This window comes from Schistocerca gregaria, chromosome 2, assembly GCF_023897955.1.
Source record: "Schistocerca gregaria isolate iqSchGreg1 chromosome 2, iqSchGreg1.2, whole genome shotgun sequence".
NCBI classification, from domain to species: Eukaryota; Metazoa; Arthropoda; class Insecta; order Orthoptera; family Acrididae; genus Schistocerca; species Schistocerca gregaria.
The window spans coordinates 688556178-688571413 of NC_064921.1; the positions used below are offsets into that span (position 1 = coordinate 688556178).

Genomic DNA, 15236 nt, shown 5'->3' on the forward strand with positions numbered 1-15236 from the left:
AAACTGGCCAGGTGGTGATGGTAGGCATACAGCTCCACCATAGGAATGTCAGATTAGTGGCTGAGAAAGCAGTGAACAGGAAATATGAGTAAGAATTATGTTGATTCTGAGTCATGTTCCACCTGAATGTGAGAGTCTTTATTGGTATTCATGGGACTGACTGGCAGAATGGGGGCCAGACTGACCACAACAGCAGAATTCAGTTTAACTTTCGATTTATCCTTCTTGTCCCTGTGGGGTTTCAGTTTCTGCAAGGATTTTCAGGTCGTGACTTCTGGAACATAAGAGGACCATTCTCTTCTGTGACCCACAGCCTACAGCTCTATCAGCAACTGGTTGGTGGTAAACTGCACGTCTGTTTTGTTCTGGGTGGGGGCATCTTACTGGTGTTCTCTTTCCTGATGATGCCAGAGGAGTATGAGGCATCTCCAGTTGCACCAATGGGTGGTCAGCACTGATGCTGTGGGATTAGAGGTCAAGGGAGCTGTTGTCCCCTCCCCTCAATTGAAAAACAGGTACTGGCTTGCAGCTAGGGTCAGTAATTGCCATTTGAGAATCTGGCATCCCACTAGGTGTGGATTTTGATACAATGCTTGCAAACTTAGACATCAGATCGATCAAGTGGAGTTGTTCCAGATTTTTTTAGCATTCTGATAAGCAGGTGGTAAAGCATTCTGTGTTTCTGGATTTTCTTCTCCTCCTTGAAAACTGTCACTGAATGCGGGAGATGGCACTCTGGTGAGTTAACACACATGGGGGGTTATTCAAAAGAACTCCCCTCATGCTTTGTCCTGGCACACACCCCACAAGTAGCCTCATTAGTTCCCTAAGAGGGCACATGTTCAAACCTTTGGGACCTAAATCAACTCATAAGGTGAGGAAAATACGTCACACAATTACCTTAACTTTCTAAGGTAAAAGATTTCCACCAAAGACTAGGATGGAAGCTACACTGTCCACCCTGTTATTCTTAGGATATCTCTGGATGTGATGAACGAAATGGACTCCACACCACTCTACGTGACCACTGAATTCTTCATCTGTTTGCTGTATCAGATCTCGATGGAAGATGATATCTTGAATTCTGTTGACTTTGTTATGAGGAGAGATGGTAACTGCTACACCCCCAAACTTGTTGCAGACTTTAAGTGCCTGTGATTGTGAAGCATTTAATGTTTCAGTCAACAAAGATCCATTTCTCATCTTCTCTATTGCACCACTTTTCCAAACCAATCCTCAGCATGTTCAATGAAAAGCAATGGCTTCATTGTTGCAAAAGATTTTCCCTCTGTTCTGGAGCACATCAAGAAAGGGATGAACTGTCCACCTCCATTTCTCCTACCCTGATTCTCATCCCACAGCATGGCCAAAGATGCAAATGATATGGAGTCACAATCCTCTGTATTAAAACCTTGCTTTCTTTCTGCTGTGATGGCTGTGTTGGCATGGCCACTGGTATGGGTGAGTTAGAGCTATTTCACTGTGGATCATCCACCTGATGCCACGCCACAAGAGGCTCTCCCCATGGGTGCCATCCTGCCTTGGCAATGGCGACCTGGCATATGAGTTAATGCATGAAGTTCCAGTCCACAGGTTGGGAAGGCAACTTCTTCTCGGCATACACAGGAAAGGGGGGTTACTTCTCAGGCATCAACATTGTGATCACTGTATTGGTAGGGGGCTACAACTGTGAGCATATACTAAAATCGCCATCCCCGTGTCAACAGACTGGCAACTGTGCTGGATTTTGGGTACAAACATAATCCAGTCTGATAATAGGTGCAGAAGGTCTTTGTGCATGGTGGGATAGATCATGCCACACATAAGATATCCTTTCCTAAATGGCTTGAACTTCTGTGAAATTTACAAAAGTAAGGGTTAAATCTTGCAAGAGAACTTCAAGTTGTGTATCATCCACCCTGATGCCACTCACTCCTCGGAGGCTCTCCCCATGGGTGTCAGCCAACCACGGCAAAATCTACCTGGCATTGGAGCTGTTTCCCATAGTCCCAGTACCCCAGGTTGGAGGGGCATTCACTCCTCAGCATAAATGGAAAGGTTGCAGCTCAGGAATGAGCAATGCAATCCCCGCATTGGCAGGGGACTACAACCATGAGGATACGTGATGACCCTCCCTGCCTCGCCACAATGGATTGGCTAACACACTGAATTTAGGGTGCAAACATAAATCTAGCGACCTTGTGACATGACTTTCTGCACCTATTATTAGTAGTAGGTGCAGAAAGTCATGGCACAATGTGGTTAGATTATGCACTACATAAAGTATCTTTCCCCACTTTCACTTCTGTGAAATTTAGAAAATTCGAGGTCGAATAGTTCGGACAAGTCACCCAGAATCCCAGATCAGGGGAGACATACCATCCAGTAAGTATACAATACCACAAAAGATGTTTGTTCGATTAGTGTAACAAGTTTGTGCCATTGTAAATCACAACATGTCTATGGAAGACGCATTGCCCGGTTACAGCGACCTTGGTTGGCTGTTCATTGTATGTGTGGCATTTATGCTCTGTGAATCTCTTCTGTTCCACACAGATAGTTTAGACTGCATATATTTTCCTGCACTGGTAGGGTATGTTGTAGATTCCTGAATTCTGGAGTCCTAGGTCAATCTTGACTGACCCCGACAAAGCTTTCAGCACATGTCATTCAGCAGCTCTGGAGCTTCTGACTGAGTGAAGAAGACCTCATTATGAGCTTCAATGTAGTGTCTCTCTTTTTTACAAGGTCACCCTTAATAGACTACCTAGGATTTGTGTGAAAAAAGTTTCGGCCAGTGCTACTGAAACTATTCAAGCTCATGCTAATGTCAGCTTGCTTTCTGTTCAACCAAAATTTCTATTAACAAACAGACAGAGTGGCAATGGACTCCCCACTATCACCAGTAGTGGCCACAATTAAACTTCCAGTTTCAGTTTCAAAACACTGTAGAAAGAGAGCCACTTCTCAGAATGAAGTCAAATTTGAACAGCACATTTTGGTGCATAGGAAAAAAAATGTAAACTAGCATTTGGCATTGTTGGCCAGGAGGCCCCATCTGGGGAAGTTCACCCACCAAGTGCATGTCTTAAACGCCACGGAACAAAAAAATAAAAAATAATAACAACAATAATAATATTGCTCAACAGGTGGTGCTGTTATAAGTGTCAGAACACGCAAACTGACAGATGTGGGGCACACAGCTGTTCCTCAGTTTGAATCCGAGACACCCAATGTGACTGTCTTCATGAAGGATCACACACTGCTGATTAAGTAGCTCTGCAGATGTTCTGGACATTTGAGGGTATGAAAAAAGGCACTGCTCCAATGTCTGCTGCGTGTCTGGAGAAAATGATAACAAAATTCAAAATGACAGGTTCTTTTGAAATGAAACGTGGCCGATGGAGTAAAGCAGTTGATCTGACATTTGTCAACGATGTGGCCACAGCACTGCAGGAGGGGTGAAGTGGTGGTGTGCAAACGTGTAGTGCATGAAAAATTGCCCTGATGTTGGACATACCTGCAAGCATGGTGCATAACATCCAACAAAAAATCATGCACTGTTATCCATACAAAATCACAGATGTTGGAAGTTGCTTCCTACTGACTCGCCAGCAAGATAAACATTTGCTCTGGAATTTTTTTCTCACGCCGAACTAGACAAAGCCCATGGAGTATTCTGTGGACAGATAAAGCCCATTTTCATCTCCAAAGACATGTCAATACACAGATTGCAGAATATGGGCAACAGAAAATCTGCACAAACACACATCAACCAGTACCACTTTATTTCCTTATGGTGACTGTGAGGTGTGGGTTTACGGCATCATTTATCTTACGGCATATTTTTCCAAGGAGACAAGTCCTGCAGGTCCTGTTACCTGTACATCACTAGTAAATGCTATGAGAGTCTTTTGTGAATTAAAATCATTCCAACCCTTCAACAGCATGGATGTGTGAGCAGAATAACTTTTACGCAAGATGGGACTTTCTGCACTTTGCACAGCCTGAAAGCCATTGAAGCATCTGCTGCAGTGGCATTTTGGAAATGACAGAATTATCAGGCATCATCTCCCTACGGCCTTGGTCATCTAGATCACCTGATCTTCATCCACGTTGACTTCTGGTTGTGAGGTTTCTGAAAGATATTGTGTTCTGTGCTCAAATTACGAATGTGGCTGAACTGAAAGCACGCATTTTGTAACACATTTTGAATGTGCCCTAAGACACTCCAGTCTTTATGGAACATGTGGTTTCTCAATTTCAGCTTTTGGTAGAAAACAGTGGGCAATATAATGAACATGTCTTGCACCAGTCTAACGACAAAGAGAAACTGATGTCATCTTGCTTTTTGTGCGGTTTTTGGTCCTAGAACAATTAAAAACTTACATCCTTTTGCTTTTCATGTGGTTTTTGGACTCAGGGCAATTAAAAACCCACTTTTCCCACCCAATGTGGTATGACCTTGCCATGGTGGATGAGCTTCCCTAACTAACATGCAGTCATGTTCAATGAACAATACAGATGGTATAGCAACTCAAACCATAGCTGCCACATTGTGATTCATCTGTCACTTGTAGCCTTCATTATTTATGTTAACACACTTACTGTGTCAATATGATGCTGTTCACATCTGATTTCATTCTGAGTGGTGATACTCTTTCTACAGCACTTTGAAACTGGAACTTTAATTATGGACACCCTGTATCGACGGAGGCATTTGAAGATGAAACCCTAGAGTCGGCAGTCTATAACCCCTTGTGTTTTTTTAAATCATCTGCAAGACTGCTTGCAAACACCTGAATTCGCTGCACCAAAACAATAAACAGCGTCTACCGTAAACTGGTGTATACGGGATTGTGCTTGTATACCTCCAGCTGTCATGCTCCTTCACAATGAGACAGTGTCCGAGACACAGTAGTGCACAGAACATGTGAAACCTTAGACTAAGACAGTCTGGCTGCCAAATAGAAACGCCTAAAGACTACAATCTTCACAAACATTTACAGCAACCACAACATGCTATAAGAACAAATAAGCTGATACCACAACTTGTTGAGGCTGTCAGATAGCAATCATCCAATACACCAGAAACATATCGACAAAAATCAGAAGAATACTCTGGAACAATAACATCAAGATGTGTTCCGCCCACCAGCCAAGGTAAAAGCCTTGTTGGGGTCAGTCCAGGATGACCTAGGATTCTGGAAATTGCAAGTTTATCGCATCCCCTGCCAGTGTTGGAAAATGTATGTAGGCCAGACTATCCAGACAGTACAGGACAGATGCACGGAGCATAAACAGCATAAAGACAACAAACGGCTTACAAATTCTGCTGTAGCAGAGAACTTAAGCTCCAACAGGAATGTCATGAATTGTGATGGCACCAGAATTATGGCAACAGTCTTTTAAAAGAGGTTGTAGAGATCTAGCTATACAACAAAGTAATAATTAAGTGAGGCCTGGGACCCAGGCCTCAGCATGATCAAAGCACGGCGGCAGTCTGCGTGAAAATCTGCTCCTATCACGGCAACTGACAAGACTGAAGACGTATTGTCGCTCCACTGGCAGAAAACTGTCAGTCAATGGTGGCAGTGGGACTGAGGACACTGGATCATGCCCCAGGGGGTAGCTTTTCCCACCACTATACCAGGCCACACCTGGAGGTAGCTGATTTGAGGCCACAGGAGGGAAGAGGGGCACAAGGGGGGGGGGGGGGGGGGGGAGATGTGGGACATAAATTCAATGCCCAATGGGGAGAGTCATCAGCAACAACTGAATATGGCAAGAAGTCAGGTTATCACAATTTTGCACCTTCTGGACAACACCACATGGCTGAATACTAGAGGAACATTCAAAATATTCTTACGCTACAAAAATCTAAAATTAAATTGAGAGACAATATCATCTGTATACAGGGTGTTACAAAAAGGTATTGCCAAATTTTCAGGAAACATTCCTCACACAAAAAAAAAGAAAATATGTTATGTGGTTATGTGTCTGAAAACGCTTACTTTCCATGTTAGAGCTCATTTCATTACTTCTCTTCAAATCACATTAATCATGGAATGGAAACACACAGCAACAGAACGTACCAGCGTGACTTCTAACACTTTGTTACAGGAAATGTTCAAAAGTCCTCCGTTAGCGAGGATACATGCATCCACCCTCCGTCGCATGGAATCCCTGATGCGCTGATGCAGCCCTGGAGAACGGCGTATTGTATCACAGCCATCCACAATACAAGCACGAAGAGTCTCTACATTTGGTACCGGAGTTGTGTAGACAAGAGCTTTCAAATGCCCCCATAAATGAAAGTCAAGAGGGTTGAGATCAGGAGAACGTGGAGGCCATGGAATTGGTCCGCCTCTACCAGTCCATCGGTCACCAGATCTGTTGTTGAGAAGCGTATGAACACTTTGACTGAAATGTGCACGAGCTCCATCGTGCATGAACCACATGTTGTGTCTTATTTGTAAAGGCGCAAGTTCTAGCAGCACAGGTAGTGTATCTCGTATGAAATCATGATATCGTGCTCCATTGAGCGTAGGTGGACGAAACTAAAATGAGCTCAACATGGAAATTAAGCGTTTCCGGACACATGTCCACATAACGTCTTTTCTTTATTTGTGTGTGAGGAATGTTTTCTGAAAGTTTGGCCGTACCTTTTTGTAACACCCTGTATAAATGAGCTATGAGAGAGAGAGAGAGAGAGAGAGAGAGAGAGAGAGAGAGAGAGAGAGAGAGAGAGAGGGGGGGGGGGGGGTGGAATCTCTCACAAAGTCGCAATGGAAAGGCTGAAAGACTCTGCTACCATCTAGAACCCTCTCAAAGATGGCTGTTACTCAGAACTACTTTAGAGTACATCACAACCAGCTTTACCTGGCTTATTCTGAAATGCAGGGGCTGAGCCAAATCCTGTTTGCCCAACTCCTTGGCCTGCAGCAGCACTGAATGTACCACCAGACTGAGTAGTAGTTGTACTGGCTCCACCAAACAGTGAACCTGACAATAAAAAATAATAACAGAAGGATCAGTGAGTATAATCCTCTGGTTTTCAAGCTATTAAATTAGGAATATCTGCTGAAATTATGATTAGAATTATCATCATTTGCAGTCTCCACCAAATGCTTTCGAAACAAAGAGCTGTTTGAATGTCACACAGTTCCTTTCATTGCTCAGTCTTTTGAATATCCCCTTCCTGAGTATATAATCCTTGTGTGTGTGTGTGTGTGTGTGTGTGTGTGTGTGTGTGTGTGTGTGTGTTTATAGCACTTTTCCCTTATTTACAAGTAGCCATTCTCTGAACAAGGTACCATTTTACTATATTAATCATTGCAAAAACCTTGCAATTGGGTTTTGTGGGGAGAGGGGGCAAAGAAGGCCTGCATTTCACTATACACTCATGTAAGCTCCTGTACAGTTATAAAATTAACAGCTTTACATTAGAGCACTATTTTGTGCATTACGTTCACAACAGAAAAAAATCTCAAAGAAAAAAATGAGGGCAAAGAAAACAATGGAACAGAGCATTGATTTAATGAGAACGAAGTGTAAAGCTGTTCTCAATCCACAGGTGTTTCCGAACACCACAGTGATCTACTAGGCATGCTTCTATTTGGGATGGTATGCCCTTTGTCTTCTTCTGACCTGTGAATGGCCTTACCCAGCCAATTATGGTGGGAACCAAGATTTAAATTCGAACTCCCAATCACATTGCAACTTGGCATTTTTAATCTACAGATTGGTGATATACGTGAAAGAAGTGATATTTCATTTATTTCTTCCTGGTATACATATAGGTCTGCCATCTATAAATTGAAGCAGTCTGTAATTTTTATTGTTTAAAGTAAGTATTTGTATATAGTTTTATTTAGTAATTGTTTTTAGAGAGAACATTTTTCAACTAATATACTACTGCAATAACGTTACTTACTAATTTATGTACACATTATCTTAACTACTTAGCAATTAAAATCTTTATCTTTTCATTTACTTGCTTGTCAAGTCACAGTTGATATACAGTTTAGCAGCAGCAGCAGCACCAGCAACAACAACGAAAATGTTTTCACTGATCTGCAACATGTATACATGTTTTCACATCCACTTTGTGTCACCATCAGCACTGTACGTCCTTTGACACTTAAGTTAGCTCCATAACCCCAGAAAGCACAATCTTTCACTCACCATGTGATAAAATACCTGAAGGAAAGACTTCACCTATTGGTTTTTTTTTTTTTTTTTTGTGATCTGTCTAATGCATTTGACTGTGCAAATCACAGCATTCCTTTGGAGAAACTTAAAGGTTACAGCTTTTGAGGTAGTAACTCATTCACATCATATTTAACTGACAGGAAACAAGAGTTATACCCACCCACATGGCCAAGAGTGTTAAAGCATCACTTCTCGAATTTGGGAAGGCATGCCAGCCCTGGCTCGAATATGCTTCATAAATCAGTTACAAGAGCCGGTGAGCTGGCTAGCCTGGATGTAGTTTTTGGACAGTTTTCCCACATCCAACTAAGCAGTCTGATATACATAACCCACTTCCAATACATGCTACACAAATATTTAGAAAACGTTCTCAAATATGAGCATGAGGGTTTACTGCAGACGCAGACATACGGGGCACACAAATTCCATTCCAAAAGTAGTGTTAGAAAGGGCACCCAACCACCAACTATCACTAACCTCACCAAAACCGTATAACAGTGCCAACTTCACAGAGAAAAAGGAAAAGATCAAGTTTGTTAGGTCTTGCAGCCCTCAAGATGAATCTTCTGAATGGGGCAAACTAGTACTAGTGTTCCAAAAGACTCATTTCCCTGATCACACCTGTTCTAGATCTCTCAAGTTTTCTAGGCATGATTAATTAATGGTATGTTTTGGTTGTTAAGCAAAGTTGAAGAGTCCATTTATGCACAATATTTTGATGAGCAACCCAGTCATCCTCATCAGGTGCTGCAAGTTATGTTGTTATGCATACTCATTGCCTACTCCAATCAGATGAACTCCAGGCAGCACATAAACACATTATCACAGGTCACCCAAAAGCTGACCTTCATTCCTGTTCTCACTATGCAGACTGTAAACAGTAGTTGTTTACAATGTATCACTATGATGTAGATGATGCTTAGATGTAGTACACTTGTGGTCTATCAAGTTGGGAAACTACCTTACATCAGCTTACAATTGCCATCCAAGCTACAGCACATATTCACTGTGAGAGATTTTCAATACTCTCTCTGCTCTCTGGCAGTGTAATAATCCTGTTACTGAAGTCCAAAAGAGATTGACTATTGGAAATAATTTCTGTAGTCACAATTTTTTTTATTTTTTATTTTTTTTTACAGTGGTAGGAGGAAGTGCCACGAACAACATACTAAAAATTCTGACCGGTGGGGCATTAGTGTGGGGATGGGAGTGTGTTTGACGGTCACTTGATCGAAAACCACAGCATCTAAAGAAAACATATCCCAGGACAAAATTAAACTGCATTAAATTTCTTACAAATGAGGTTATATTCATTAGGACTAATAGTTTGTGGAAAGAGAGTGAGATAATATTCAAAATATCACGTGATGCGCATATGCTGTTGCTTAGGTGGTTCCTGTAGGCCATTTGATACACAAATGTCCTGTATCACATTTTTTGGCTCAACTTCCTCGACACAGGTGTAGTATGTTGTAAAGAGCTATCGGTTACACTCTGCATATAAATAACCTACCATCCTACATTGACAAAGCAGAAATAGTGCTCTTTGCCAATGGTGCAAGTATCATAGTGAAACCCAACAAAGCTGCAACAACAGAAGAAGCAATAAATTAGATAATCAAAAGTATTATTGACTGGTTGTCAGTAAATGATCTGTCACTTAGGAACAACAAAGTTCATTCACTTCTGTACAAGGCAAATTATATCATCATCAATAAATGTACAGTACAGGAGAAAGGAAATGTCTAAAACTGATTGTTCAAAATTCCTGGGAGTGCATATTAACAAGAACTTCAATCAGAACTCACATATTAGATATATTCTCTAACATTGGAGTTCAGCAACATTTGTTTTCCACGTAAGTGTGATTTTGGTGATAAAATATTAGAAAATTAGCTTACTTTACTAATTTCCATTTAATGATGTTACATGGTATAATTATCTGGAGCAATTCCACATGTGGACACAAAGTTTTCATTGCACAGAAAAGAGCTGTAACAACAATACCTAGCAGCCATCCTTGAATTTGATGTAGGGAACCATTTAAAATGTTAGGTACGCTAATAACAGCCTCACACTACAGTCACTCTGTTATTAAGTGAATTCATAAATATAACACCAGGATCAAAAACATATAACATTTCAAAACTGTAACAGACTGTGCTGCTTTCCAAATGACCATATGAAGAACTAGTCACCATGAAAAGCAGTATAAGCTGTGTTCTTAGAAAGAAGGGTATTCCTACACGGATCTGGTACTAGGGTGAAACACACAGACATTAATTCACAGTATGAATGTACTGTTTGTTTTGAAGGTAGGACACTTCACAGTGATGAAAAACATCCTCAAAGAATGACCATAAGACAATTTCTTAGTGATACAAAGAATTCTTGCACCATCTCGAAACCTGGACAGCAAGCTGCACTGCGATGCAGAGCGCCTCTCTTGCAGAGTCTGCCACTTGAGTTTTCTAAACATATCTGTAACGCTATCACGCATACCAAATAACCCTGTGACAAAACGCGCAGCTCTTCTTTGGATCTTCTGTATCTCCGCTGTCAACTCGACCTGGTACGGATCCCACACTGATGAGCAACACTCAAGTATAGGCCGAATGAGTGTTTTGTAAGCCACCTCCTTTAGTGATTGACTACTCAACCTGGCACCCACCTTACCAACAATTAATTTTATTTGATCATTCCACTTCAAATTGTTCCATACGCATACTCTCAGATATTTCACAGAAGTAACTTCTACCAGTGTTTGTTCCGCTATCATATAATCATACGATAAAGGATCCTCCTTTCTATGTATTTGCAATACGTTACATTTGTCTATGTTAATGATCAGTTGCCACTCCCTGCACCAAGTGCCTATCCGATGCAGATCTTCCTGCATTTCACTGCAATTTTCTAATGCTGCAACTTCTCTGTATACTACAGCATCATCCGCAAAAAGCAGCATGGAACTTCTGACACAATCTACTAGGTCATTTATATAAATTGTGAAAAACAATGGTCCCATAACACTCCCCTGTGGCACACCAGAGGTTACTTTAACGTCTGTAGACGTCTCTCCATTGATAACAACATGCTGTGTTCTGTTTGCTAAAAACTCTTCAATCCAGCCACACAGCTGGTCCGATATTCCGTAGGCTCTTACTTTGTTTATCAGGCGACAGTGCGGAACTGTGTCGAACGCCTTCCGGAAGTCTAGGAAAATAGCATCTACCTGGGAGCCTGTATCTAATATTCTCTGGGTCTCATGAACAAATAAAGCGAGTTGGGTCTCACACGATCACTGTTTCCAGAATCCATGTTGATTTCTACAGAGTAGATTCTGGGTTTCCAGAAACGACATGATACGCGAGCAAAAAACATGTTCTAAAATTCTACAACAGATCGACATCAGATATAGGTCTATAGTTTTGCGCATCTGCTCGACGACCCTTCTTGAAGACTGGGATTACCCGTGCTCTTTACCAATCATTTGGAACCTTCCCTTCCTCTACAGAGTTGCGGTACACGGCTGTTAGAAGCGAGCCAAATTCTTTTGTATACTCTGTGTAGAATCAAATTGGTATCCCACAGGTCCAGTGGACTTTCCTCTGTTGAGTGATTTCAGTTGCTTTTCTATTCCTTGGACACTTATTTCGATGTCAGTCATTTTTTCGTTTGTGCGACGATTTAGAGAAGGAATTGCAGTGCGGTCTTCCTCTGTGAAACAACTTTGGAAAAAGGTGTTTAATATTTCGGCTTTAGGCGTGTCATCCTCTGTTTCAATGCCATCATCATCCCAGAGTGTCTGGATATGCTGTTTCGAGCCACGTACTGATTTAACGTAAGACCAGAACTTACTAGGATTTTCTGTCAAGTCGGTATATAGAATTTTACTTTCGAATTCACTGAACGCTTCACGCACAGCCCTCCTTACGCTAACTTTGACATCATTTAGCTTCTGTTTGTCTGAGAGGTTTTGGCTACATTTAAACTTGCAGTGAAGCTCTCTTTGCTTTCACAGTAGTTTTCTAATTTTGTTGTTGAACCACGGTGAGTTTTTTCCCATCCCTCACAGTTTTACTCGGGATGTACCTGTCCGTAACGCATTTTATGATTGCCTTGAACTTTTTCCATAAACACTCAACATTGTCAGTGTCCGAACAGAAATTTTCGTTTTGATCTGTTAGGTAGTCTGAAATCTGCCTCCTATTACACTTGCTTAACAGGTAAACCTTCCTCCCTTTTTTATATTCTTATTTACTTCCATATTCAGGGATGCTGCAACAGCTCTATGATCACTGATTCTTTGTTCTGTGCTTACAGAGTCGAAAAGTTCGAGTCTGTTTGTTATCAGTAGGTCCAAGATGTTATCTCCACGAGTCAGTTCTCTGTTTAATTGCTCGATGTAATTTTCGGATAGTGTACTCAGTATAATGTCACTCGATGCTCTGTCCCTACCACCCGACCTAAACATCTGAGTGTCCCAGACTATACCTGGTAAATTGAAATCTCCACCTAAGACTAAAACATGCTGAGGAAATTTATGTGAAATGTACTCCAGATTTTTTCTCAGTTGTTCTGCCACTAACGCTGCTGAGTCAGGAGGTCGGTAAAAGGAGCCAATTATTAACCTAATTCAGTTGTTGAGTATAACCTCCACCCATAATAATTCACAGGAAGTATCCACTTCTACTTCACTACAGGATAAACTACTACTAACAGCGACAAACAAGCCACCACCGGTTGCATGCAATCTATCCTTTCTAACCACCGTCTGTGCCTTTGTAAAAATTTCGCCAGAATTTCTCTCTGGCTTCAGCCAGCTTTCCGTACCTATAACGATTTCAGCTTTGGTGCTTTCTATCAGCGCTTGAAGTTCTCGTACTTTATCAATGCAGCTTCGACAGTTTAAAATTACAATACCGATTGCTGCTTGGTCCCCGCATGTTCTGACTTTGCCCCGCACCATTTGTGGCTGTTGCCCTTTCTGTACTTGCCCGAGGCCATCTAACCTAAAAAACTGCCCAGTCCACGCCACACAGCCCCTGCTACTCGTGTAGCCGACTGCTTGGTGTAGTGGACTTCTGACCTATCCAGCGGAACCCGATACCCCACCACCCTATGGCGCAAGTCAAGGAATCTGCAGCCCACATGGTCGAAGAACCGTCTCAGCCTCTGATTCAGGCCCTCCACTCGGCTCTGTACCAAAGGTCTGCAGTCAGTCCTGTCAATGATGCTGCAGATGGTGAGCTCTGTTTTCATCCCGCTAGCGAGACTGGGAGTCTTCACCAAATCAGATAGCAACCGGAAGCCAGAGAGGATTTCCTCCGATCCATAGTGACACACATCATTGGTGCCGACGAGAGCGACCATCTGCAGATGGGTGCACCCTGTACCCTTCATGGCATCCGGAAAGACCCTTTCCACATCTGGAATGACTCTCCCCAGTATGCACACGGAGTGCACATTGGTTTTCTTACCCTCTCTTGCTGCCATATCCCTAAGGGGCGCCATTACGCACCTGACGTTGGAGCTCCCAACTATCAGTAAGCCCACCCTCTGCGACCGCCCGGATCTTGCAGACTGAGGGGCAACCTCTGGAACAGGACAAGCAGTCATGTCTGGCCGAAGATCAGTATCAGCCTGAGACAGAGCCTGAAACCGGTTCGTCAGACAAACTGGAGAGGCCTTCCGTTCAGCCCTCCGGAATGTCTTTCGACCCTGCCACACCTCGAGACGACCTCCCACTCTACCACAGGTGAGGGGTCAGCCTCAATGTGGGCAGTATCCCGAGCAGCCAGTCGTAGTCCGATCGGGGAATTCGTGGGAAGAGCTGGCCGTCCCCAACAAACCCCCATCCGGACCCCCACAGTGATGCCCACTAGCAACAGCCTCAAGCTGTGTGACTGAAGCCAACACTGCCTGAAGCTGGAAGCGAAGAGATGCCAACTTAGCCTGCATCCGAACACAGCAGTCACAGTCCCTATCCATGCTAAATACTGTTGTGGAAAGGAAATCTGAACTAATCTACAGAGAGCACAAACAACTCGACACAAAATTTAAACGGTTATTAAAATACAAAATTGCCTAGGAAATGCAGTAATACTGCTACTTGTGCACTGGTGACAATGCTCGGCAGCAGAAGGAGACTATGTGATTTTACACTATTCACGTATTAAAATGCGATGCTACAACTCTCAAATACTATAACACACCCAAAATTTATTAATTAAACAATGCAAGTACCAAAAACACGCAAAGAAATTAAGAATTAAACTATGGAACAAACAAGTGAGCTAAGATTATATGACTTGCTGCTGGCAGCTGCTTATCCAACGGCGGCAGGGAACACACTGGCTGTGACCAACCAACACTGGCCGTTCAAAACAAAAACAGAAGACAGATGACTATGTGAATTTACATTATTCAGGTACTAAAACACGATGCTACAATTCTCAAATACTATAATACACCAGAAATTTATGAATTAAACAATGTAAGGCAGATCACTGTTAAGCTTAGCATTCAAAGCCCTACCAAATTATATGTAACTGTACCAACCATTCAACATGACGAATTCCATACACCAGCAAAGCACCATTTGAGCTGTTGGTGAAGCTTCCTGAATGACGTCTGACTCAAATTTCGTCTTTGTGAAATCTCTGCTATATTACTGTTTCTCCCTAATAATGATAATACCTGAGAATCGATTATTTTATATAACTAAATAATCTTCTCTATTAATTTTTCGATGCACCCTGCTCAAGAGAAATAATGCTAGCAAACTATACGTGCTCTTGAACAATGGGGGTTATGATGCATTCACAGATTGAACATCACAGAGCAAGTTTATTAGAAGAGATTATTACTGTAAATTACTTGTAGTCAGATGGTACATAATGAAAGAGGATGCTAAACTACAAAGCAGTGAGGTTCAAGATGAAAACTGTGCTATCTACAACTGATTTTGGATTAAAAGCTTGCACAAAGTCTTGTGGTAATAAAACAAACTTAGATCATCC

General features: G+C 42.1%; 1 protein-coding gene across 2 annotated transcripts in view; it reads right to left on the minus strand.

Moving 5' to 3' along the window:
• LOC126334769 (nuclear pore complex protein Nup214) overlaps nucleotides 1-15236 on the minus strand; it is a 146958-nt gene that overhangs the window by 33006 nt on the left and 98716 nt on the right. Inside the window, exon 16 of one of the 2 annotated variants that reach the window (XM_049997349.1) lies at nucleotides 6883-7005. The exons of the other annotated variant lie outside the window; for it this stretch is intronic. Coding sequence (XP_049853306.1) covers nucleotides 6883-7005 — 123 coding nt within the window. The remainder of the gene's footprint in view (nucleotides 1-6882; nucleotides 7006-15236) is intronic. 2 annotated transcript variants of the gene reach the window in all.